The sequence below is a fragment of the Brassica rapa genome, chromosome A01 (genome assembly GCF_000309985.2).
Source record: "Brassica rapa cultivar Chiifu-401-42 chromosome A01, CAAS_Brap_v3.01, whole genome shotgun sequence".
NCBI lineage: Eukaryota > Viridiplantae > Streptophyta > Magnoliopsida > Brassicales > Brassicaceae > Brassica > Brassica rapa.
In genome coordinates, this window is record NC_024795.2 from 10942887 (window position 1) to 10970206 (window position 27320).

At 36.7% G+C, this 27320-nt stretch overlaps 3 protein-coding genes and 2 long non-coding RNA genes across 5 annotated transcripts; 1 reads left to right on the top strand and 4 right to left on the bottom strand.

The window, feature by feature from the left end:
* Window positions 1-4269: 4269 nt before the first annotated feature.
* Window positions 4270-6011, bottom strand: LOC117128431. The gene is made up of 2 exons (XR_004451720.1): window positions 5814-6011; window positions 4270-5759 (listed from the first exon to the last, which is right to left on the bottom strand). It is a non-coding gene; the product is annotated as an uncharacterized LOC117128431 (long non-coding RNA).
* A 948-nt stretch (window positions 6012-6959) lies between these two features.
* Window positions 6960-15062, bottom strand: LOC117128430. The gene is made up of 3 exons (XR_004451719.1): window positions 15052-15062; window positions 14539-14544; window positions 6960-7451 (listed from the first exon to the last, which is right to left on the bottom strand). It is a non-coding gene; the product is annotated as an uncharacterized LOC117128430 (long non-coding RNA).
* Window positions 9778-11775, top strand: LOC103869692. Its single transcript, XM_018654727.2, is given in 2 exon segments — window positions 9778-10762; window positions 10765-11775. Coding segments are annotated over 2 exon segments (546 nt in total). The 5' UTR covers window positions 9778-10542; the 3' UTR covers window positions 11091-11775.
* Window positions 15063-18184: 3122 nt separating the features above from the next.
* Window positions 18185-20508, bottom strand: LOC103869700 (pentatricopeptide repeat-containing protein At4g16390, chloroplastic). Its single transcript, XM_009147782.3, has one exon. It carries the CDS (start codon window positions 20432-20434, stop codon window positions 18341-18343), a length of 2094 nt encoding a protein of 697 aa, XP_009146030.1. The 5' UTR covers window positions 20435-20508; the 3' UTR covers window positions 18185-18340.
* Window positions 20509-20691: 183 nt separating this feature from the next.
* LOC117128428 lies at window positions 20692-27288 on the bottom strand. Its single transcript, XM_033280769.1, has 2 exons — window positions 23770-27288; window positions 20692-23677 (listed from the first exon to the last, which is right to left on the bottom strand). Exons 1-2 carry the CDS (start codon window positions 23810-23812, stop codon window positions 22731-22733), a joined length of 990 nt encoding a protein of 329 aa, XP_033136660.1. The 5' UTR covers window positions 23813-27288; the 3' UTR covers window positions 20692-22730.
* Between the last annotated feature and the right edge of the window lie 32 nt (window positions 27289-27320).

A 27320-nucleotide genomic window follows, 5' to 3' on the forward strand; every position in this document is an offset into this window, starting at 1 on the left:
GCTCAAAATCCATTGATTCTAGGAAGACCATTCTTAGCTACAGCAGGAGCTATTGTTAATGTGAAGAAAGGCACGATTGATCTCCATTTGGGTAAAGAGAACATCCTCCACTTTGACATCAAGAGGAAAATGAGGAAACCAACTGTGTTCGGGCAAGCCTTCTACATTGAAGAGATGGCCACTCCTGCTGATGAGCAAATTGAAGAGTTACCACCTGAGGACGACGAGGAGGGATCATCTCCCTCTACTCATTCCCCATAGAAAGTAACCCACCACACTCCCCTGTATATACCATTTTATTTTTGCATATTAGTCTTCTTTTCGGTATCTCTCTCTCTACTTGACAACACAGAGACTGTGTAACTCAAGTTTGGGGGAGGTACCAAGTATTTGATCATGTTTGCTTTGATGTTGTTTCATTGAGTCATGCATTGCATACCTATTTGCATATAAAAAAAAATCAATCATTTAGTTTGCATCATTTGCATTTCTAGGAGAGTCTAGAGCATATAGGTTGCATTCACTTGCATTGGGAGCAATGATTTTAAATGCCTTATAAAGAACACTACGTTGCACCTGAGTAGCTTTTGCACCTCTCAAAAAGACTTGTATGTTTCGAGCCTTGAAAACTCTTCCTGAAACTTGTTGATTGCTGAAACTCAGTCTTTGAAGCCAACTACAACCTTATTTGAACTGAACGAACTTAATGCTTCTTGCTCATGGTCCCTTGTGTACAGAGTCATGGCTATACACACTTGAGTTGTCACATCTTTTATACCAATCTTTTTTGACAAACTCAAGTGGTAGACCACTCCCAAAACCTTTTCCTCCTTTTAAGCTTTCATTGTTTGATGAGTGAGGCCTTTTCCGGAAAGTCTTACATGTGCATAATGTTGAGAGTATCGGGAACGACAATGCTTGATCTTCATTCTTGTTAGATTGGGCACTCTATTGTCTAGCTATAGGTGGGGGGTGAGTGTTGTGATTATGATTTGGGAGAAATGAAAAAGGAAAAGAATAGACTCTTTGTGCTTAAGTGAATTGTTTTATTGGAATAAGTAGAGAAGCCTCTAGCTCAAGTTTTGAAAGTCTTGGCCCCCAGCCTAAAAAAAAAAAAAAAAAGAAAAAAAAAAAAAAAACGAAAAAAAAAAAGAGAAAAGAAAAAGAAAAAAAGAAAAGAAAAAGGGGCTAGCAAAGTTGTTAGGAGCTAAGAAATATTTTGAGGTTCTGAAAAAAAAAAAATCCCTTGTAGATTTCAAGGAGAAGGAGTTAAAGTTCTTAGGATCTTTTGGTGAGAGATGTGAGTTGGGTTTGACATTTGGGAATGATTGTGTAATTGTATGTTTGGGAAAAGGGTAGAACAATGGAGATTGAGCATTGTAAGCATGAGTTGATCCCTTTCTTAGATATATTATGTGCAATGTCAAGTCTACTTGTTTTGAGAGTAAACCACCTTAAAGATCATATGTTTTGAACCTCTTGAATCACTTGAATAAAAGCCTTCCCTTACCCAACCTAATGACTTGGACCAACTGACCATTTGCAAGAATTCACCTGATGTTTTGTGCTTAATGAATGTGAGAGTTGGTTGATTTGAATGTGTGGATGCTTGATGATGAGTGTAAGAACAAAAAGAGTTAAGATAGGCCTAGAGAAGCTAGAGTGTAATAAGAAAGTGTGCTAGTTGTGTTTCTTTTGGCTATGTGCTCCCTCCTTCAACCTCTCTCCCTATGAGTTCTAGAAAGTTCACTTGTGGACAAGTAAAAGAACAAGTTTGGGGGAGTTGATATCTTGCATATTTACATTGTTTTATCCATTCATCCATGAGCATTTTCATCATATAGATTAGGATTTAGACATGTTTAGGTTGCATTTTGCATACATGAGTCTCTATTAGGTACTGGAGTACCACATGAGGTTATTTGGAGCTCAAAAAAGGTGAAAAGGTGACCATTGGACGAACCGAGCATGGGAGCGACCTCCCGGAGCGACATCACGAAGTCGCTGTGTCCCACTTCTCAGAGCGACCTTCCTAAAGCGACGCCATGAAGTCGCTCGCGTTCTCATTACTCCGAACAGTCTTAGATGACCCTGGAGCGACCTCTCAGAGCGACCTACCAAGGTCGCTCCCGATCCAGAGCGACCCGTTGGAGCGACACACCAAAGTCGCTCGCGACCTCTCGCCCGGAGACACCAAAAATCGGCCCTGGAGCGACTTCCCGAAGCGACACCTGCAAGTCGCTCCGCGTTATTTTGCTGCCGAAAATCACGATTTCTTAAGGACCTTTTTGCAATTTATTTTGGACGTTTTGCACTTGGAAAAACCTATGTTTTAAACATCTTTTGTAGCCACCAGGCAGATTATCTTTTGATCTATTGAGAAATACATAAAAACTCTCTTGAGAAGTTCATCTCTTGGATTTTGATTGTTATGTTCTTGTGTTATTGTTGATTTCTTATCTATTTCTCTACATGATTAATCTGAAATCCAATATGGGTTTAAGAGGAATCATGGAGATTAGTGAGTAATCACTTTTGAATTCATGGGTTAGGGAGATTAAGGGTGATTAGGTTAGAGCTAGGATGTTTTAGTGTAGATCATTCATATTTCCTTGCTAGTAGAGTAATCATAATGCATCTTCTGAGTTGGCCACTCAGTTGTTGATCCTTAGGCATTTCTCACCCGAAAGGTGTTCGATGAAATGCCCGAGACAACTCTCCTAGGCTTTTAGTATACTTTGCCAAAGACATTTGTTGTTAAAGGTGCTAAGATAGCTAATAGACTTGTTAGTAATGATTGCTTTCATATTATTCAACCAAAGACATTTGATGTTTGAGATGTGTTAGCAAATGAGCATTCATCTAGACATAGAGCTTGCTTAGAATTGTGTCTAGGCTTAAGGTTGATAGTTTGATTGATCATTTGCCATCCTTAGTTCGATACTTGATCACCCAAGGTCTAATCCCTATGCCCATGAGTTCTCTTTTCCCTTAGTCAAGAAAGTATCATTCTGTTATTGCTTTTTAGTTTTAGTCATAGTTTAAAACCCATCTAAATCATTGCTTGCACTTAGATTAAGTGAGTACTTGCATTCTCAGTGCTTTGATATCCCTCAGAACTGGTTCGACAATCTTTTATACTACAACATTTGTCTTAGGAGCCTTGAAAACTCCTAACATCACAAATATGCACCTAAGAAAAAATGAGCTTTGAAAAATGATCGATATAATCTATATTGGATGAGAAAAAGATAAAGCCATGATAATTTACACCACTTTAATGATGTTTATAAGATGAGGTGTATCATGAGAAAAGATCTAGAAGATCTTTGAATAATTAAATCCTTCAAAAAAAGAAAGGATTCAATAAATAGTTGGAGTTGATGTAAATCCTCCTTGAAAACTGAAAAAAATATGAAATCATGATACTAAACCATCAAGTCGGTCCTACTAGAAAAGGACGAGGGTGTAGATGCGGTTGAAACCCCCTATCGTGGTCGTGGAAGTGGACGAGGAAGAATATTCTGTCCATGCGAAATAATTAGAACTTCCACGAAAATAAAAGTGGTCGGGTGATAAAAGGCAAACATAGAAGGTTTGCTATAGATACGGCTAGAAAGAAAATTGGGTACGTAGTTGTCGTACGCCAAATATTTAGCCGATCTATATTGAGAATCAAAAAGAAAAAGAGAAAGGAAGTATATTAAACTTCGTCTCTTATGAGCCCGAACTATCTTTCATAGCTTGAATACTCATCTTGATGATTCAGATTTTCTGGTTGGTCCAGAAAATGAAATAAAATATCGATGTGAAATGAGGATTATTTTCCTAAAGAATAGTTTGAGATTCAGGAGGAAGATAAAAATACTTGGCAGATATTAGATCTCGCACATAACTGCTAAAGGTAACAAATATCTCTCCTCTCTCATAATAAATAAGTATAACATTTAGTAATATAAACATATTATTGGCTCTAGAGGAGCTTATGATGAAAAGACATGCATAAGAAAAAGGATAGTAAAATTATAAATGAGTGGTAAACCTGGAGTTTACTGATATATAGCCATCTCCAATAATGTTATCGACATTATTGTGAAATGTTGAAAAACAAGAAGTTTTTCACATATAGTATGTCAAGAAAATAAAGGAAACCATCATGGTGATGAATCATCAAACAAGTTCACAATATGTGATTTCTTTAAACAGATCCCAAATTAAGATCTCACTATAAAGGATTTGAAACATAATTCATCCCAAATGGGAAAACTGAATATGTTATTGGTTCTAGAGTGGGATTCAGTACGAGATTTTAGACATGGAGTGTCATCATCTCGAGGGGGAGAATTAAAGAATCCTAGTGAGTGGAACATTGAGAAATTATGTTCGCACTTGAAAAAGAACTTGATAAAGTAAATTCAAGTAAGATGATCCCCATGATCGGGTGTAAACATGCAGTTGTGCATGTAATAAAGACATATACAATCCAGAGGGATAAAGTATATGGATACTTAGAAATATGCTCGCAAGTTTGCTAGAAGCATATGATAACCTGATGGAATGAGATATGTGAAATGGATTACAATGAAAAGTAGGATAATCCATTTCCAAAATGCCTGCCAGACATTTTGATGAAATAATGAAATCTCATATTCCAGCTGAAAATGCTCCAATTTAAAAAAAAAATAGTGTCCTAGACGGACGATATATGAGTCGATGGCACGCTAGAGACGTGATAGACCACTTTGGTTCCAAAGAGTCCTCGAAAAGGAGCAAAAATATAAATAGAGGATGAATCTCATGATGAGACCGTTGATATGGTTAATATAATAGTCAGGTACCTGGGTAAATCATTGATGATGATAAAGAGATCTCGATTAACCATATCAGTACGGATAAAAAGATGGAACCAAAGAGAAAATAAATTGTCGACAATAAATAAAATAAAAAGCGTTATATAAATAAGGATTATGAATCTACCTCTATGTATGAGGGTAGAGTGAATTGATTGGCCATCAATTCGATATAAAGCTCGTTAGAAAAACGAGAGATTTTTGGACCAAAAGTCCATGGTATAGTTCTCCAGAGAATGAAATGAAAGATGACCTTTAGGTATGAAAAAACGGCTTGTTCCGAGGTCACTGGAGAAAATTTAAAATAGATGCAATATATTAAAATGTCTGGCAGGACAAAAATGACTTGAGTTGCATCTTGATATTTAGTAATCCCTGGAGAGTTAAAGATGCTCTCGGGAATATATAAAACTCTGAAAGAGTTAGAACAAGCCGTATATAAGGTATCTTGAACCAGAACTGGTGATATGTTTACGGCACGATTTGCCAATTGTCATTTTAATGAGAATGAATTCCAGCGTTTGGGGGAGAAATTTGAGAAATTCCTAAATAAATTACATGGTGTACACATTCGTTGTTGCACTTTGGTCCCCCTACAAATCAAAGAGAGCTGGAAGTTCAAAAAAATTGTGCACTTGCATAATTTGACAAACCAGTTACGAAATGTGTTCACAGATACGATATGATATACCCGCTAAAAATATTCCATCAAGAGTTGATGTTCCTAAAGAACAAACTGATGAAAATAAAATGAACCTAGGGTTCAGTTAAAGAGGGGGAGACTAGCGGGTTCTAGAGATAAAAAAAAACCCCGAAAGAAATTGGTTGAGAAAAGTTGCAAAGTTCCTGAAGAACTTGATAGTAAAAAATGTCTGAAAGAAAACATAAGTGGAAAGGTTCAAAGAGAACCTGATGCTAAAAGATGTCTGAAAGAAGACATAAATGGTAAGACTTCAGAAGAACCTGATATTATAAGATGTCTGAAAGAAGGCATAAGTGGAAAGGTTCCAGAAGAACATGATACTGAAAAATATCTGAAAGAAGGCATAAATGAAAAGGTTCAAGATGAACCAAATAAAGATGATCCAGATGACGAAAAGGGAACATAAAAGTATGAGATTTCCATCAACTACACCCTTGATAAAAAGTTATAAGATAAAAGATGTTGAAGGAATGTTCTCCTTTTCTGTGTCCAAAGAGATCGATCATAAAAGTGATGATCCCGATCCAAGGTCCATTTTGGAATGTTAAAAAGACATGATTGGGAGGAGCCATTCAAATTGAATGATTCTCCCTAAATAAAAGGAATGTCTTTGGACCTATAGTCATAACGCCTGAGAATATAAATCTTGTTGGGTATAAGTGGGTATTCGTGAGAAAAGTAACACGATATAAAACCTGATTAGTTGCCCAAAGATTTTCTCAGAGACTGAGAATTGATTTTGAGGAAACATATTCCCCGGTAATGGATGCAATTACGTTTAGATTTTTGATGAGCTTAATGGCATCTAAAAATCTTGAAATGCATCATATAGACGTTTTGACTACATATTTGTATGAATCGTTGGATAACAATATATATATGAAACTCCCTAAGGGATTGAAAATGCAAGGGGCATTGAAAGAAAAATCCAGGGAGATTTGTTCGGTCAAGTTACAGCGATCACTATAAGGATTAAAGCAATCAGGACGCATGTGGTACAATCGCTTAAGTGAATATATCTTGAAAAAGGGATATGTTAATAATGCGATATGTCCATGCGTTTCTATAAAGAAATCGTCATCTGGCTTTGTGATCATTGCTGTATATGTAGATGACCTGAACATAATTGGAACTCAAAAGGAGGTTGATGATGCTCGAACTCATATGAAAGAAGAGTTCGAAATGAAAGATCTCGGCAAGACAAAATTTTGTCTTGGGCTCCAGATAGAGCATCTCCGAGAAAGAATAATTGTGCATCAATCAAATCATACGAAAAGGTTATTGAAACGCTTTTGTATGAATAAAGCGACTCCTTTGAGTACTCCAATAGTAAATAGATCTCTCGATGTTAAAAGAGATGTTATTTTAAAAGATCCAGGTAAGATCTTATATAAATAAGTACTTTGGAGATGCTAATGGTAATAAAGCATTTGTGAGCTTATATGTCTTGCAAGTTGTATTTGATAAAATATAGTTTTAGACACTAATGTCTTTGCAAGATACAGCTCATTTCATATTTATGAAAATTAGAATGGCGTCGAGAACATGTCAGTTCTCTCGAAGGTACGTATTGATTCAGGATTGGTTTACCTAGAAACCCCGAGTTTGGTATGGTTTTGCAGATACATGCCATTTATAAAATCGAAGGTAAACCGGATATGGTTTTACAATTGGTGGAACCGCGATCTCTTGGCGGTACCAGAAACAAACTCTGGTTGCAACATCTTCGAATCATGCAGAGACTATTGCGCTTCACAAAGCATGTCGAGAATGTGTGTGGCTTCGGTCAATGAGTTACCACATACAATAATCAAACAAATTGTCAACGAGAAAAAGCCGACGAAAATATTTGAAGACAATTCGGCTTGTGTTGCTCAACTCAAAGAAAGCTAGGTCCACTATTCTCAGGGGGAGATTACAGACAGTGTACTCTTTTTTCCTTGTCATGGTTTTTGTCCCAATGGGTTTTTCCATGACTAGGTTTTTAACGAGGCACTACGTAATACAAGATGAATAATCAAGGGGGAGTGTTGCAAAGGATGATTAATCATCTGTAGGACAGATGTCTCAAGAATGACTATCCTAGTCATTTACGCTTGTCATTTATTTAATTCCCTTTGCATCATCATCATCTGAAAGTTTTGTCTTTTTCTTTCTAATGTTGCCGACCTTTTCCACTATAAATAGTGGTCCTCCTTCTTTGCATTTGTAAGAATGATAAGACAATAATAAATAATTATCTCTCTCCAAGTTTCTATCACATCTCTCTCACGTTTTTGTTCCTCTTCTCATCATACACAAAACCTCTTTTTCCCACTCATCTCTCTCACATCACTTTCACACATATAAATATATATATACATCCACCTCTCACCTTATATTATACAACATTCTCTTCTTTCTTTTCGATAGTTTGACTCAAATTATTTCTTGCTCTCAGCTAAAGAATTCTATATTAAAGAGATTCTCCATGATACCTAGCCATCAGCCCATCACCAATTAGTACATTTCATAGTGTTATTTCTAAGATGATGATGCATGTTAGAATGATTCACATTTATGAATTATGATTAGTGGAGAGTAGAAATATAAGTATATATAACTATTACACTACAAGAAAACAGCGGCATACTGAGGGAAAAAATCGTCGGTATGTCGTCGGAATAACGCTATTCCGACGATATACCGACGAAAAAAGTCCTCGGAAATAACTCCTCGAAAATTCATTTTTCCTCAGAAATCCCTTGGAAATTTCCGACGGAATTCCGAGGAAATGAATTTCCGAGGAAATTCTGAGGACCACAAGTTCGTCGGAAAGTCCTCGGAATATTCCGATGAAGATATCGTCGGAATATCCTGAGGGATAGACTTCTTCGGAATATTTCTAAAATTAAAAAAAAAATTATAAATTTATTTTTTAAAATTGAAATTCGAAAATATAAAATTAAAATTGAAATAGAAAACATATTTAAAATACAAAAAATAATAAAATAGTGTTTATAAATCAAAAAATGTTTTATAAATACAAAATTAGTTTTATAAATATAAATATTTTTATAGATATGAAATCATCTTTTTATAAATACAAAATAGTTTTTAAAATACAAAAAATAATAAAATAGTGTTTATAAATCAAAAAAAATGTTTTATAAATACAAAATTAGTTTTAAAATATGAAATCATCTTTTATAAATCCAAAAATCGAATTTATATACAAAAAAACGTTTTGTATATTTAAAAATAGTTTTTATAAATACAAAAATAAAAAAATAGTGTTTATAAATCAAAAAAATGTTTTATAAGTACAAAATTAGTTTTAATAAATATAAATATTTTTATAAATAGGAAATCATCTTTTATAAATCCAAAAATCGAATTTATATACAAAAAACGTTTTGTAAAATTGAATTTATATAGAAAAAACGTTTTGTAAATACAAAAATAATAAACAATTTATAAAAAAAGTTCTAAATCAATTCAACACAACCAAATCACAATTCTAAACCTATTACACAACAAATCACAATCCTACCCAATCACCCTAACAAAAATCTATCAAAAAACTTCTAAAATCATCAAATCTACTTAAAAACCTAACAAATAGGACCTAAGAGAGTGGGATAGGGTCCTTACATGATTTGTAAGGGAATGGAGAGGATTCGCCGGAGAGATCGTCGCGAGAGAAGGTGGAGAACGCCGGAAGGAGAGAGAGAGAGATCGCCGGAGAGGAAGAAGAGAGAAATGGAGAAGAAGATGCGTTTCGAGTTTATAAAACCTAGGGTCCGACGGATATTTTCCGTCGGAATTCCCTCATTATTTTCAATTTCAATTTTCGCGAAATATTTGGCGGCTTGTTTGCCCGGTTAAATGAAAATATTCCGAGGAAATTCCGACGGCCACTTAAATATCCATCGGAATTTCCTCGGAATATTTTCATTAATTCGAGGAAAAAGAATATCTTGTGCATGTATTTCTATTATTTTATATTGTTCCGAGGAAATTCCGAGGAACACATGTTTGGGGTTTCAAAACATCAAATTTTTTTGCTCTATATCATTTCTTATACAAATGCAATGCATACCATTGAGGAATCTTTGTATAGATGATCATAAACCATAAAATAACAAAATTTCAAAACGAATTGTAAGTATTCCCTTTACCGTTCATTAAAGTGTATAAGTGTTTCTCTTATGTTGTGGGGATTTCGTTCATACAATCGGAAAAGTGTTATATAAGTGTTTCACTTAAACAAATTTTTGACTTCATAATCAGTCTAAGACATTTAATAGGGGTTATATAAGTGTTATTCAAACCGCAAAACGTTGTTTTCGGTTTAAAAACCCTACTTCCTCGGAAAAGTCTCAGAATATTCCGAGGAAATTCCAAGGAAAAACAAGTGTTCCTCGGAATATTCCGAGGCTTTTCCGAAGAAACAGAAACCCTAAAAGCAAAGCCCTGAATCGTCGGAAAAGTCTCGGACTATGCCGAGGAAATTCCGAGGAAATATGATTTCTTCGGTATTTCATCGGTATATTCCGAGGAAATTCGTCGGAATATTCCGAGGAAATTCGTCGGAATATTCCGAGGATCTCATTTTCCGTCAGAATGTCCGTCAGAATTACGATGTTTTCTTGTAGTGTTATACTATGAATACAATTTAGTATAATTAGTATAAAGTTTAGGATAAGTGGAGTAGTAAGTATAAATGTTAGCATATAGCGTATAGAGAGGCAGTTAGATTAATCATATGCTAATTAAGCATAGCTGCGCGTAATCCGAAAAATCTAAAAAATGGAAATTTCTCTTACTTCCCGACTTCCCTAAATTTTCTCAGGTCGGAAAGTTCTATGCCACCTTGTCAAGTTTATGTCTTATAAAATAGAGGACAAAGTAGTCCAACTTGTGAGTAAAGAGATAAGGTTGATGAGGGGCCAAACAATCTTTAGTATATAAGAAAGAACCAGACTCTTTACAAGGAAGAAGCGAGATATGATTATGATGATGTCTCTCCCCAAAATGAAAATATCTTGTCTGCATCCTCAAGTTCATTTGAGCAGTAGCAGTTTATTAGCAGCCACTGAGGTGCTTCCGAGCTTAAGCATAAGGAACAGAACATCATATCTCGTTCGGTGCGTATCAGCAAGAAGAAGAAGATTAACGTCGAAAAGTATCAGAAGCCTTGAAAAGGCACAACCTTTGGGTCTGGAGAAGAAGCATATGCGCTTGTGAGTGGTGTCTCTGTAAGCTTGGTGATGGCGTTGGTATTGGGAGCGGATGCAGAGAGGGCGATGGCATTAGGTCCGGAAGGTCCTTTGATGGAAGAGTTTTGGGACAACGTGAGAAGGTACGGTCTTTACGCTCTCACCGTCAGCACGGGAGCACTCTCCGCGGTCTTTGAGCCCATCTTCGAACTCCTCAAGAACCAATTCTCCGCCGTTCTCATCTTGATCATCTTAGGTGGAAGCTTCTATATCCTCTCCCAAGTTGTCTCATCCATGGTTGGTGTCAACGAATTCGTTTACGAATACGGATATTGACTCTATTTCATTAATACTCTGTTTTACATCTCATGGTGGTCATCGATATTTGGTTTTGTTATTACAATCAATCAACTAGGTAGATACATTTTATTTGATATAAAAGCACCAAAAGTTGTACATGTTAAAGGGTCTTTGAAATATGGAGACAATATGGTTACAAATCTTTCTTTTTAATTGTACTTGTGAGAATCATCAGGCCTTCCAGCGACGTAGTCCATGATTCCCTCTCCGGTTGCTTCATCTGAAAGCTGTTGAAAGCCACCGAAGGTGATTGCTATGGCCAAGAAGGCGGCCGTTGACGCAAACAGTGGCCAGAAATAAGCTAATATGTCCAGAACTCTGGGTGCTGCGTACACGAGGGACGACATAACTACGCTCACAATGATTGCGACCATGAAATGGAATTTGTAATCCATCAGCCTTGCTTGAATATCCATTACTTGTTGATGGGGGGAGAGAAAGGGAGAGGGAGAATATGAGAGTTGCTGGAACCAAAACTCTGATAATTGCAACTTGCGAGGAAGGAGATATTGAGATGGTTTTAATGTCAAAAGCATGTATGTTTTGGCTTTGTTGTTGATCAACGCATGTTCTCAAGTCATGTTCTTTAGTGGGCTGTTTGTGTGCTTGGTGAAGATTCCCTTGTTTTCCATTAATTTAACCAACTATTCATGATACTTTACCTGGAATGACATGATTACCTTAAAAATTAGCGTGAAGGGACATGATCGTCATTTTAGGATTGATGGACGATGCATTGGATTTGGAGATGCCTTGTCCACGGATTGGGTTTTGTCCCTTTTCTTCAAGTTTTCTTCAAGTTATTGTTTATATACTACTAGGGGCGTTCCAGCGCTGCGCGCCGGGTTCGTATATCTTGTTGTGTAAAAGTGTTGGATATGTTGTGTGCCACAAATGATGACATGGTTTGTATGCTTAATATCGAAGTTGCTGTCGCATTTTATTTGTTTTTGGTTTTATAAGAAACTTCAATGTAGGGATGAATACAATAGAGTGTATTTATTTTTTAGAAACCATGTTTGCGTAAATAAATTTAGAAGAAACCAAATTGAAAGAAAAAATGTATGAAAAAAACAATCTATCTATGATCTACGTATTGTACAAATTTCTCAACTCTTAAAAAGTAGTAGCAATCCTTGCACAGATGATTATTGTTTTGGAGGTCGCAGCTTCGAGGGGGTTTGAGTCTGGCCATATTATCTAGGTACGTGTCCTCTGGATCAATACGATAAACACTAAGCGTTTTTTTTATTTTGCTCCAGCAACGATCCGAAGTCGAAAGTGTGTGTTCCCAGTCAAGTGTATCAAGCACCCTTTTCCCCTCTTTGATTTTCCCTGTGCACAGCATCAATATACCACAAAGGTTCATGCCATTGTCATATTTTCCTTTGGCCGAGCGGCGTAGGTGTCTGAGGCCTTTGACTCGTCGTTTACGGAAGAAAAACTGATTGATCCCCTCAATATAGTGTCCTCCGGGTTGTTGTGCTCTAAGCACGACTCCATTAAGTACGTGTGTAGATCCACCATCCGGAGTGGTTCAGATGCAAAATACTTTAGGCTTAGGTTGCGGAAATAGGATGCAGGTTCTGCGTCCGAACTGTCTCCATCTGATGTATTGACGCTTTGTTTGATCTCCGGCTCGGATTCCATAGGAATGGAGACGTCGTTAGAACCTTGTTGAGATGAAGGATCACGGAGATCTGGAGAGTTATTCATTTTTTGTTTTAAAAAAATTTGAGTGTTTGATAGTGATGTAAGTGAATATGTTTTGAAGCTAATTTATAATATTTGTTTAATTTACCTCGTGGTTTTTTATTTTGTTGTTTTGCGATTGTGTTCACGTAATTGTCGTCGGATTGATTATAATCAGGGATTGCTAATGTTGTTATTTAATTTAGTAGTATAGTAATCTTAACTGATTTGATATTCCCAAATGTGGATGTGGATGTGGTTTTTGATATTTTCAAGTTAATATGGTAATAGAATAATGAGATAATAACGGGATTAATGGGATTTAGAATTTTGCGGTGCATGTTTCTTTTTCAGGTATTCCTCTTGTTTGCATGTGTGAGACGTAACACATGGTTTTCAATGTTTTGGTTAATGAACGGTTTGCGTAAGACCGGAGATTTTATTTTTGGTATGATTCCAGAGTTGTTGCTATTTGGGCTCGAGACTATTGAAACCCATGAAGTCTATAGTCAGAAAACCTTAAGTTATTGATCGCATGATCATTTGTAGTTAAATTGTAAGAAATGGTAGACAAAACAATAAGACTAACAGGCATTCAAATGGAAAACTGTAAAGAAGGGATTGATATTTTTTTAAAGGTTTTAGATTTTATAAAAAATTGCAATTTAGAACTGGAAACAAAGCAAGAGTTGCAAAGTCTAGATGCAGATGAATCTAGCATTTGAAACAGAAATACAAACTGAGAACTGAAATAGAAATGTAAAACGCAAACGGCTAAACGACATGAACGGATAACGTAAAGGTCGTTTTAGATATCCCGGAGATTAGTTGAGGCCTATCATCATCTCAAAGACCACGGTCATCAAAAAGAAGTGGTAACATTCTGAGCATGCTGTGCTGATCTCCGGAGGATGGCACTGATGAAGTGGCTGCATCTTGATAAAGGAAGTTACGTAGATATCCTTCACGTTGCAGTCGATGCGGTACAGAGAGATCTGGAAATCTTCGATGCAGTTTTCCACTGCTTTAATACCCTTCTCATCGGTCAATTTGTTGATGGCTCTTACTCCTTTCTCAGTTCGACCGATGGCCATGAGGAGAGCTCCATAAATGTACCTTCCTTGGAGGTGACCAGCCTTTGATGCTATGCGGAGGTGATGCATACCCAATAATTGATTTCGATAGTGGAAGTACTGAAGCATACCTGTCACGAAGTTAGCATCAACGTTATTGGCTTTGAGGCAGCTGTCCATCAACGATCTGTATCTCTTTGCTAGGGCTGGTTTCTTGACCAATGGCGAGAGGTTGAGATCTAGCAATAAAGCGGTTGTCAAAACGTAAGAAGAGGCTTTTGGACGCGACGATCGCATTGAAGTAGTACATTGTGAACAACAGAAGCGTTTTGTTCAATAAAGATTCACTAAGGCTTAGTAAAAAAATTATTTTATCAAGAGTTGCAAAAATTAGTAAAAAAATTGTTATTGTGAAATTATATTATTAATTTTAGTAAGTATAGAAAATGTCAAGTTTGATCTTAATTAAAAATAACAATAGTGTTTAGTTGTTTACTCATCTCTACTAATTTTGTTAGAAATTATAAAATACTCAAATATTAATATTTCAAAAAACATAATTGTTAACACATTTTATTATTTTCACTTTATGTCTGAGGAATAAAAAACTAATATAAACTGAAAAGTATGTTCATGCGCTAACTGTCAATGTTGGATACGTGAGACTCATCGGCTTAGGTCTTCGCGTGATGGCTTTGACCACCCTCGTCAAAAATTAGATTGGCTGGGGCAGGCATTCTAGTAGGGATGGATGTGAGCTCGTGCTCATGTTCTCTGTTTTTTATGCTTTGGGTTAGTGGTGGAGGGATTCGAAGGTGATTACTGATATTTATAGTTGGAGATGTTGTAATAACCTTACGGGAAGCTGACTCTAAAGATGCTTTTCCACATATCTTACGGGATGGATGTGAGCTCGTGCTCATGTTCAACTGTGAAGATTTCTTCTTCGAAATTTTGTCACTGCCCTCCTTACCGAACCACCCGCTTTCTCATTGATTTTCATCTTCTTACTCAGTCTTTTTGCTTTATTCTTTTTCTTACCATCACTCTTGTCTTTGACAACCACTTCCTCTACTGCAGCTACAACTAACTCCGCTGCAATACATGATTTAAAAAAAAAACAATCACTCTGCAAAAAAAGAAAGGATCCTGATACAAAAAATACTTGTGACATGAGCAAAGCCGCCTAAGAAATCGCAACTACATTGCATTTCGAAAGCCGACATTTGAAGAATATTCATAAGAATAATGCCTAATGGGAAACCAAGGCTTTAAACACTTAAACGAAGCCGTTAAATTACAGACATATCAACAATCAAAAATGAAATAAAAACTCAACACGGAGCAGACAAGATGATTTCTTTACCTCAAAAAGTCCTGAAGAGAATTAATATAAATGACACATGAATTCAAGCTCTTGGTTCCTTAGCTGTGGCCAAGGCTCCAGCCATAGTGGTTACCTAAGATGTCTCCCATCTCTCTGAATCGGATCAAGAGCATAGCTCGAGCTCACGGTCAACATTAGATGAATATGATTTAATACTATTATATTTAATCATATAAACTACATGCAACATTTGTAGAACAGTATAAGCAGTTACCTAATAGCCTTCTCAAGAAGTGGATCATCTTCATCAATCATATGATAAGACTTTGTCAAGACAGTGCTCTTAAAAAAGAGATTTGAGTTAAATAAAAACTCATGTTTCAATCATCTAGGCTATTCAGTGTAGGACCATTAATATCTTTGACCTGCCATGAAGGACATCAAGCTAGAGTTATTCCATGGTTATGATTGGGAGTTGCATACAAATGAATACCAAAACTGCATATAGATTACCTCATCAGAAGTAAAATCATTGTTCTTCAAGGCCATCAGCCAGAATATTGGAACTCCTTTGTCTGTCGTGGAAAACATGGAAACATATTAAATTGTAATCTTTCCAAAAGACTAAAACAAAAACAGTAAACACTTATGATGCCATGTGTAGATGCAATTACTCAGGGGTTTTGATTCATAAAGAGATAAGCTTGGAGATGATCTTGGCCTCCCAACCCGGGAGGAATGTCGTGGAAGGATAGGACGGAGGGTTCTGTCGTCGTTGATTTTGAGATCTTGTTAGCCATGGATCTGATAGCTGGAGTTTTTCCACGTGTGCGGAATGGGAAAGAAGCGAAATAACCTAGAGTATTTTATGGAGAAGCTGGGATACGAAGAGAACATCTCTTTGATCTTAAATAAATAATGAAGAACGGTTTGGGAGAAAGCGTTTCACCAGACAATGTTACGTTGCCTTTAGGGTTTCTTAAATTAGTGTAAATAGAAAACCACAACTATAACTTACGCAAGCCCAGAAAATAAGAGTAAAATTAAAAGCCCATCACGGTATTCAATAATTACTATACGCAGGAAAAAAAATGCTGACGTGTCACATTTTGCCTATCTCTCCATGCTGATGTGGCGCAAGGAGGAGAGACTGTACTCTACTTTATTATATAAGATAAAACTCCACTTTGTTATGACCCACACAAGTATTGATCCATACTATTATTTACAAAGTGTTTTTTTAGTTCTGAGCTTTCAAATTAAAAGTTAGAACAATTTTTTTTTTGTTCAACAGATTACTTAAATTAAAGGGCCTGAACCCAAATGTTTAGGTTACAATAAGAGAAGGGAGATGGGCCTTTGCCAAACAGTCAGCAGGGCCATTTGCAGTACGAACAATTAAAGTCAATAATATCCTTAATGAAATTATATATATATATATAATTTATTATATAATTAAAATGAATTTTATATTACTAATATTATATTTAAAATATAATTCTTATATATTGTGTTGTTATCTTGAAATAATATTCTTATTATATGTTAAAAATTAAGATATAAAATAATTTATAATTAAATATTAATCAAGCAAAAACTTTTTTATAAAGATATAAAATATTTTTAATATGTGAGTATTTTTAAGTTTCAACACAATAATAAGCATATATATATATTGATGAAAAACTTTATCATGTATAAATAATTTGATGTTTGTTTTAAATTTTTCGAAGACATAAATAATAATTTAACAAGTGATGTCTAAATTAATAAGACATAAAATAATAAGTATTAATAAGAAGATTATGCCCGCATATACGGACAAAACACCTAGTTTTAACATTAAAATTTTGGAAAATGACTTATTTCTCTGTTAGAAATATTATATAACAACAAATATATATTCCACCTGTTTCATAAAAAATGTCATTTAAACACTTTTCATACATTTATTTTCATTAGTTACATCTAATTGACAAATAAATTTGAGATAAATAATTTTATTTATTAGATCAATGCATTTTACAATTAATGTATATGTTGAAAGCGTTTCAAATGCATTTATTTTCATTAGTTAGATCTAATTGACCGATAGCATTTTACAAGCATATAGAATAGATCATGTGTATATGTTGTCAGATGATATTTTTGGTGAGTAAATATGTCATTTTCCCTAAAGTTTCAAAATAAAAATTCAAGTATCAGATAGATAACTATTGAAAGACCCATTGAAAGAGCTGTAAATAGAATACTTTACAGATCACAAGAATTTTCTTTTGAATACAAGATTTACACAGGAGAATCCAACTACTAAACTGAGTTGTTATCAAAATTCTCTCACTTCTGCTACTCAGCTTCAATCCACAACGAGGTTCAAAACTATACAGCGAAATGACTAGGAAGCCGCATTATAAGTTATCTACCTCTACTATTGGGTGCAAAGATGGCTTCCATTTACGGTTGCAGCTACCATAAGTCTCAGGGAGCTTAAAAGAAACGCCTTCTGGACATTTCAGAAGTAGCTGCTCGAGCTGCTTCCTCGTCAGAATGATCTTTACGCACCGCCTTTTCCCTGTTTTCTGCTCAGCCACCTCTAGTTGAGGTGACTCCTTGATCTTCTTTGTTGATGCATCATCCAACGACAAATCTCTAACTAGGTTTCCATGCTTGCTGCGCATTGTGTGAATGCAGTTTCCCATGTTGTTGCGTAGTAGTGATGTAATTTGTGATTATGCCTTGATTCCTACAGGCTTTATATTCAGCTCTTGGACCAACGTGCAGACCATCACATGCGCACTAACTCTTTTCTTTATTACGGTCAGCTAAGGTAACAGCACTTGAAAAACATATCTTGTTTCACATGCAAAATGTCAAACTGGGTCCTCAAATATTACTTTTAAAATCAAACATATATCAATGGAGCATGCTTTCCAAGAGGCAAAGTCAAATAGCCACCCCTCATCATTAAAGTCAACAGGAGGATAATGAAGAAAATACCATAAACTAAGGATTATGAGACTTAATCAGCCTCTGTAGAATTGTTTTAAATGTGTATAACACTGAGTTTGCTAGCATTACAAAAATCTATCCTTTGCCGGAATAAAACTCAAAAGCAACATACCAACGACAGAGAGCTACGCAGAAACTTCTCCGGATAAACGTCTAGACTCCAACCATGCCTTTGCCGCAACACTAGTGGTCAAAAACCAGCCAACCTTATCTGGGGCTTCATGGAAAGGAGCATTAAGCTCCTTTAAGTGAGACTCAAAAACAGCTGCTAAACCTTTATCTGAGTACTTGTGTTTACCATGTCCAGTGTTGATTCCTAGCAACTGAGGGAACTCTTCTCCAGACGTCAGAAAGGCCTCTGATAAGTCGTTCATCCAAACATGAAGAGCGGTTAAGGCTGCACCAAGAGAGAGACTTTTCAGATGTAAGGACCACTGGGTAGCAGATTTTGATTGAAGACCTGAATATATGTCATACTCCAGCCCCAGTTGCAGGATCTCACAAGCCTTTTCCAACTTATTGAGATTGACGCAGAGATCAATCAAGCAATTCAAATACGCTTTATTTACATCAGAGCCTATGGAATCAATCAACTCAGATGCTTCCTTCTTGAACACACCTTCCTCGCAATTCTCCTCCTCTACCAGCATCTTCACCACACGACCAAGCTTTGGCTTAGCCTTCTCCACACATCCAATGAGTTTACCGATCTCCTCCTTCGGCGTCTGGGTCATTACATTCAGAAGACAGCCACAGAATCTGTCGTCTGGCTCTATACCAAGCTCCAACACTTGTTCGAATGTCCTCACAACATCATCAACCTGCTTGGCTTTGCCATAACACTGGATAAGCGACGTAAGAACAAAGAGAGTAGGCTCAAAGCCAGCTTCTCTCATCTCACGCAGAGCCGCCTCGGCCTCTGAAACCCTCCCACAGCAAGAGTACACGGTGACTAGCGAAGAGAAGGTCCAGCTGTCAGGATCACAAGACCCAGAACTCTTCATATCTTGAAAAATCTCAAAAGCCTCATCCACATACCCAATATCAGCACACATGGATAAGAGAGTGTTGTAAAGAATCACAGTTAACTCCATTCCTTTCCCCTTCATCTGCCTGTAGATAACAAGCGCATCGTCGCCATAACGAGCTCTACCATAGGCTCTAATAAGAGCAGCATAAGTACTCCAGTTGGGTTCAAAGCCATTGCTAATAAGATCCTTGTGGATTATCGTCGCCTGCCAAGGCCTCTTGGCTTTCCCCATAGAATCTAACAGCCTATTGTAGATAACAAGATTAGGCTTCACCCCAAGAGACTTCATCTCTTCATAGATATTGAGACACCCATCATAGTTTCCAGAATAACCATATATCCTAATCAAAGTCGAAAAAGTAACAGGGTCAATCCGCCATTTCTCAGTCCTCGCACGGTCATACAAGCTCAAAGCCATCTCCACGTTACCAGCACGACCATAAGCGTCGATCATAGTAGCCAAAGTGACGTTATCAGGCTCGCATCCAAAGGAAGGCATTTTCTCAAACCACTCAACAGCTCTCTTAGGTAAACCACACTGCCTAGCGCAGCTGATCAGCGTCGTGAACGTAGCGTTGTCAGGTTTAACCCCTCTCTGGAGCATTTCGTCGAACAGCTTCTCGGACTTCTCGAGATCCTTGGACTTTCTAAACACCTTCATTGTCACATTGTAGAGAATCACTTCCCTGGTGGGTTTCAGCGTCTCGAGGAGATTGTTCAAGACAAGAGGCGCGGTTTCTGGATTGGTCATGTTATTGAGAGTAACAACAGCGTCTTGCTCGAAGAGCTTACTACCAAACTTAGTTAATTCATCGGAGACATCAGCCTCGGTAGGGGGACACGCGTCTAAGGACTCGGCTAGTTTGATTAGAGAAGCGTACCTCGAGTCGTAAGACTTTCTACGGAGCTGAGAAGCTCTGGGGCTATTGGGGTTCACCCAGGCGTATCTTTTGGGGGCAGAGCCTGGTGGGTTCGCGTCAAGTTTGGGTTTTTCGATCTGGGTTTCATGCGGGAGAGATTCTTGTAGTGAAACATGGCTTGTTTGGAGAAGGTTTCTGGAGTGGAAGTTGGGGTTGTAGGAGGAAAAGAAGCTCCTTGGAGTGGTTTTTGGATGAGTCGAGAGGAGATTACAGAGAGGATGAGGATCGTGGAGAAGCGATGAAGGAGAGGAGCTTAGATGAAATGACATTCTTTTTTTCTCTCTCTCTCTGTTATTTCTTCGCTTTGGTAGAGTCGACCTTATCCAACGAAGTAGTCGAAGAGCTTTGTAGAAGAAGAAGCAAAATGTTATGTTGTTTTAGTGTTTGTCAGTGTAACTGCCTGATGTTTCTTTGGTTAAAACCCACCGCGTAGTTCGAATATGTTCCAATAGACGATGACGCATTGGGGTTTGGTGGTGATCCTTTGGCCCAAATAATAAAAACAATTAAATTCCATTATCCCTTTATTATTAAAGTATGAGCATTTTTAAAGAGTAACCTTATACTCATATACTATTAACAAATATGTCATTTCCTATGTGGTAATACCATATTCATTCTCATATTCTCTAGGTAAAAATCATCTCTTTACTAGAATTATTACATACTTTGCCATTACTCATTAATTGGTTCTTAACATAATGTTTTAATCATATTAATTGGTAACTTACGATTTAAAACCGGTTCGAGACAAGAACTCTCGCCTTAACAATTTAAAACCGGTTTGGGACAAGAACTCTCACCTTAACGTATGTTGTAGTAATTTAACGTTTATTTTAATGTTACTTTCGTGACATATATGATATATTTCGTGACATATCTAATATATATATATATATATATATATATATATATATATATATATATATATATATATATATATATATATATATATATATATATATATATATATATATATATCAAAAGGGGTGGTTATCTAAATTGGTTTTCATATTACATATAAAATATTTGATCAAAACCGGTCATTTAAAAGGTTCACGTCAATTATTTCCAATTCATATAGACATAAAGAAAAGAGTGATTGATTTAAAATTTAATTATACCAGCCAACTTTAATGATATGATCCTAGGTGATAACTGATTGATTTAAAGTCAGCTTACATATTTCAAAACTGATATTATGAATTTACTCATCCTTACATAATGTCACACGTTTTGAGTCTGCTAGCATATTTTTAAAACTGATTGAGGGGTCCCCTAATGAAAAAGTAAACCACCATTAAAAAAAAGTGTCATACCTAGAACATCCACCAAAAGCAATAACTTTTGTACCTCTGACTTCGTGCCACCAGCCTTAACTCCGGTGGCTGCCAACACTAAAGCATCCAAATCGGACATAGCCTGAAAAACGCAATTAAGGACATCAAATTCAATTCCAACATTGAATAGGAACATAAATAATATGTTACAAATAACTTACACTGGCATCCAACCCGTCACCCGATCCTCCCTGCTCCCGACTCCCACCACCAACGCTGCTATCCTGCACATCATCTCAAACACATGAGTCCCTAGATAATCCTCTACATTTTATTTTGACAAAGGCGCGTTACAAACCTCTTCCTCACTGTGCACAAAGAAAGTTTGGCTGTGCACGGCCCGATATACAACTTTGTCCCTAGCCCCTGTTTCCACCCATTGCAAAGGCACACCGTTGCCCGGTGGCAATCTAACTAACAAAGACGGCCTGTCCTCTGACATCGACCGAGAACTCTGTTCAGGCGTTCTAACGTCCCCTTCGCCCTGCGTATCACCGGCGCTAATGGCAGGAATATCATCCTCCACACGGTCGTCCTCGTCCTCAACCTCCGGGGAACGTCTTACAGTCCCTACACTTCCATCTACGGTCTTCTCTTGATCCTACTCTTAATACTCCCTTGTTTTTTTATTGAGCTCTTCCCCTTAACAAAGGTCTTCCATTTCTCAAACTTCCTACCTTGTTTCTCCACCACGTTTTTGAGCTTCTGAACTTCTAACACCAATTCTTGGACATGCGCCTCCATCCTCCTATACTCCTCTACATCCACCATAGCTCCACGTCTGAAATAACCGCTGACACGTCTCTGCTTTAGAACGGGTGCTTCGGTCACTCCAACGTGCGCTGCGCCCTTCCGCTTCTTAGCATTCACTTTCTCACGGTGCTTGTAAATTGGATCCCCTGCATCGCCGCCGCCCCAATCACTCTTGCTAAACACATGCCCATTTTTTATCATCCCAAGCATGTTCTCCATCTTTTTGTCATACTTTTCATCATCCCAGGCTGCCCATCGTTCCTCATGCGTACCACTAATCTCCATCATCGGCTGCACAACCAAATGCAACAAGGAAATCATATAAACTCCGATTAGTTTTAAAGCATCCATGCGTACAACTACTTTAGTTATGTACACGCTACAAGTCTTAGTGTACAACCATACATAAAATACACGGACACATGAACTTTAAAATGTACACTATATTAGTTAACCAGTGTACAATAACTACTCATATCTGAAAACAAGAAACATAAAACCAAATCCTTACCCCCGCATCATGCTCCACTTTGCGCACATCAACCACAGTCAACCCTGCATGCTGTGGCAATACCTGCCCATGGAAAGTAAGCAAAGTTGTGCTATCATCCCCACGTGCTTGTTTGAGCAACTGGGGGATAAGTTCAAACGCCACCAACTGCAACGCCAACAGAAAACCAAGAATCCTAATAGTCTTCTGCCTCAGCTTCTTACAGAAATCTCCATTTGGATCCTCGCACTTACCCATCACTTTTGGACCTGGCTTCATCGTCCTTATTGCCCAAGCAAAGGACTCCCTTCCCCACTGAAAAGCAAGGAAATTCTTGAGGTTCTTCACAAGATTCACATGTTTCAGACTCGGCTTCTGTTTTTGAGATGTAGGCACTAGCACCCCGTCTACAATTATTATCAAACACAACCTCAACTTGCGAGAGGCCGACATCACTGTGTCACCTAAAACCATTGCCGCAAGGTCTTCGATGGACGCATCCCTGTCAGGACCAATCAACCTTTCCCAGTACGCATAGTTCTCCTCCGTTGCCGGCAATTCGTAGTCGATGCTGTAACCCTCTTCGAACTCGTCACAGGGCAAACCGGTCACCTCCCCAAACTCCACCAACGAAAACCTAAAGGGGTTTCCACCAAACACCGGCCACAGCTCATATTTCCTCTTCGTAAGCACCTGCCTAGTGAGCATCCCGTGTATCACTTTGCCCATCAGCAACCTCCCGACCGGCAACCTAAATAGGATTCCAAAGCAAGATCTCAACAACATCGCCATCTCCTCAGTGCCGTTTAGTGCGTCTCGAACACACAGAAGATAATCTATAGTCGAGTACATGTTGATTCTCTCGCATGGGAAGCGATCCGTTGCAAATAACCTCTCCGGTAGACTCTCCGGTACATCCTGTACCTCGTCTGCTCCAATCAAAAACAACGGACAACTATATTAAGGGCCAAATCCACAAGAAAACTAAATCAAACTAAGAGGGGGGTTGCGTATTACTAACCAACGGAAATCTCTTTACCACGCAGACTTCGCCGTCGAGACATCTTGTTTCTCCTCGCCGAACCTCGCCGTCGATTTTTAGACTCGTTATCGCCTTTTCAGTTTTTTCCTCTGGTCTCGATAAAAGCAAAGGTGAAAGTGAATAATTTCCCTTACAAATCCGTCTTTAATATTTAAAATAATTGAAAGTGGGATTTCTTACGCTTGTGGGCCCATCACACCGATTTTAAATTTTGAAAATCCAACAATCCAACTAAGAGCAAGTTGGATCTTCTCACATAGAAACTGCCTCAGTAGCGGGAAGTGCCTTTTTATGACATAAAAACATGGAAATTGCCCTATTGTGAAAATAACTCATTTTTAAAGTAGGAGCATTTTTAAAGAGTAACCTTATGCTCATGTGCTATTAACAAATATGTCATTTCCTATGTGGCAACACCATATTCATTCTCACACTCTCTAGGTAAAAACCCTCTCTTTACTAGAATTATTACATACTTTGCCATTACTCATTAATTGGTGCTTAACATAATGTTTTAATCATATTAATTGGTAACTTACGATTTAAAACCGGTTCGAGACAAGAACTCTCGCCTTAACAATTTAAAACCGGTTTGGGACAAGAACACTCACCTTAACGTATGTTGTAATAATTTAACGTTTATTTTAATGTTACTTTCGTGACATATATGATATATTTCGTGACATATCTAATATATATATATATATATATATATATATATCAAAAGGGGTGTTTATCTAAATTGGTTTTCATATTACATATAAAATATTTGATCAAAACCGGTCATTTAAAAGGTTCACGTCAATTATTTCCAATTCATATAGACATAAAGAAAAGAGTGATTGATTTAAAATTTAATTATACCAACCAACTTTAATGATATGATCCTAGATGATAACTGATTGATTTAAAGTCAGTTTACATATTTCAAAACTGATATTATGAATTTACTCATCCTTACATAATATCACACGTTTTGAGTCTGCTAGCATATTTTCAAAACTGATTGATTAAAAACTAAATTTCGTTGACCAAATTAACTCTTTGTTTCCTACAATATACCATGTGATTAGACGAGCAAGGAATAAGGTAAGTTCTCAAAATTCCATATTAATTAAATGCATTAAGTATAGTTTGAATATAAGATTCCTATTCATCGTATTAAGCAGATGATGAAAACAATATATCAACATTAACATTGGTTTACCTTAGTACACATCCAAATCAATTAAAAAATATAAATAAGAAAGTCAAAATATTATTTTCTCCAATTAGCCTCAACGCTTTTATTTTTGATTGTACATAATAACTGAGAATTAGTGATTAACGTTATTGATTCGACGAGCAAGGAATAAGGTAAGTTCTCAAAATTTCATATTAATTATTGTTACGAAAATTAAAATAAATCTCAGATATGCAAGTATACCATAGACCCGCCATTGCATCTATAAATACAATGCTTTATATTGTTTTCTCCTCACCACCATTTCCTTCTCAAAACATCCTTACCAAAATTTTCGAGCTTGCACATCACTATGGCGGGCTTTAACTCTGTAGCCGATTTGAAACCTTTTAAGACAATGTGGAGTGTGAGGGTTAGTATTGTTCGATTGTGGAAGCAATGGTTTGCTGCTGGTGACCTAACCATTTAAATGATTTTCATTGATTCTAATGTAAGTTTCTACAATCTTTTTCAATGTTAAATGTAATATTTTAATATATTTTAATTAAAATTGATGGGGTTTTCGAAAATTATTTTTTAACTCAATGATGTTCCAGAAATTGATGCTTTCATAAGGTAGTATATCATTTCTTTTAGTGAATTTGGACTATCATTATTTGTGTTTATTTTACTAAGTTGATACTTTGTTATGTCTCTTTATAGGATTGCAAACGAAGAATTGTGAACACACTTCTCAGTTGTGGTTTTATCAGTCTTTTTAAAAATTTGGTTCTTTAAAATTTGTTTCTTTAGTATTTTATTATTATATTCCTATTTTTTCTTCTTTTTATATTCATAATTTATATTATGAAAATAATAATTCTATTGCTTATGTTTTATTTTATCATAAACTCATAATAAATTTATATAAGTCTTTGCTTACTCTCATATTTTTTTATTCAAATATATTTAAATTACACTAATAAATTAAGCAATATAGTTTTAAATTATAATTTTTTTTATTCCATAACTCCGCGCATGGATGCGCGGGTTATCACCTAGTATTTAAGTATTTAGTATTAAAAAGGCTAATTTGGGTGAATAACCAAAACAAGATTGTTAATTAGGTAAGTGGACATTGTTTTTATTAATTGGCGAACAAGTGAAACGAGTTAGGAGAAAGTCGATATTAACCTCCGCAATGTCTAACGCATCCGATAATGTGTTACCTGCAACCGGTTACTTCAAAGACAAGGGTTTCTTTAAAAAAAAAATTATATTACTCATTTCATCTACACGTGATCACACAAACAATTGTTATGATAGTATAAAAGTGTGATGTATTTGTCGAGTATTTGTCCTCTCCTCGACAAACAGGTATGCTTCCCATAAGTGTAGAGGATAATGGCTGGAGTTTTGAGGTTGCAAACCGGCAATAAATACAGGGCAACATAAGAAGGCGAAGATTTGGAAGAAAAGACAACGTTGAACCGGCAGGTTGTTGTACAAAAATTTCATCAGTTGATGAATAAATATTTTCAGGCTTGGTATAACAAATATGGTGTATATACGGATTAAAAGTAGTGGCTGGGAGTGCGACGATGCGAAGAAGATATTTTCGTAGACGTGAAGCGGGAATGTATAGAACTCTTGATTCAAGAGCTTCAAGAATTGTGTTTAGCGCACGCGACGACTGGTATGTCAGAACCCTAACACCGACGGGTTCCTCTCCCTCGGCGAACATCATTTCCGGTAAGGGTACGGTGGTTTCCTCCAGGTCTTCTTCGGAAAAATCACGACTCCGTGAAGACGCCATGTCGATTACCATAACTGTGTGGTTGATAGAGAAGTGAAAATGAAATGCCTGATGAGAGATGATAGAAAATGAAAGGCGTACAATACGAAGGAAACGATAAATATATTATAAAAAGGGATAGACATAAATATAGGTTTTTTGCACGCTTTGAAAGTACAGTTTTATTGTACCAAAGATATTTTCATCTACAGTACAAAGCGTGTTCTACCGCCTTCTCCCGGTTGTCTGCACAAAGCGCCATACTAGTTTTGTGGCCCTACATCCTCCGTTCTCTCTCATAGTAAGGATACTGTCGGTATTACCGAAAACTCAACAATACGATGCCCACTTACCTAATTTACATCTCTTCCATGTATATCTAGTGCAAAAATCCTATTAAAAATAGGTCTACTCTAGAGTAAATCATTTATTTTATGTTTATTATTGTATTTGTATTCTAAAATAGAATATCATTAGATGTAAAACATAACTCTTAACCGGAGCTTCTAGCTCTAGTGGTAAAGAGCTTACAGCTGTGAGTACCGCCACCTGAGTTCGAATCTCGACCACTGG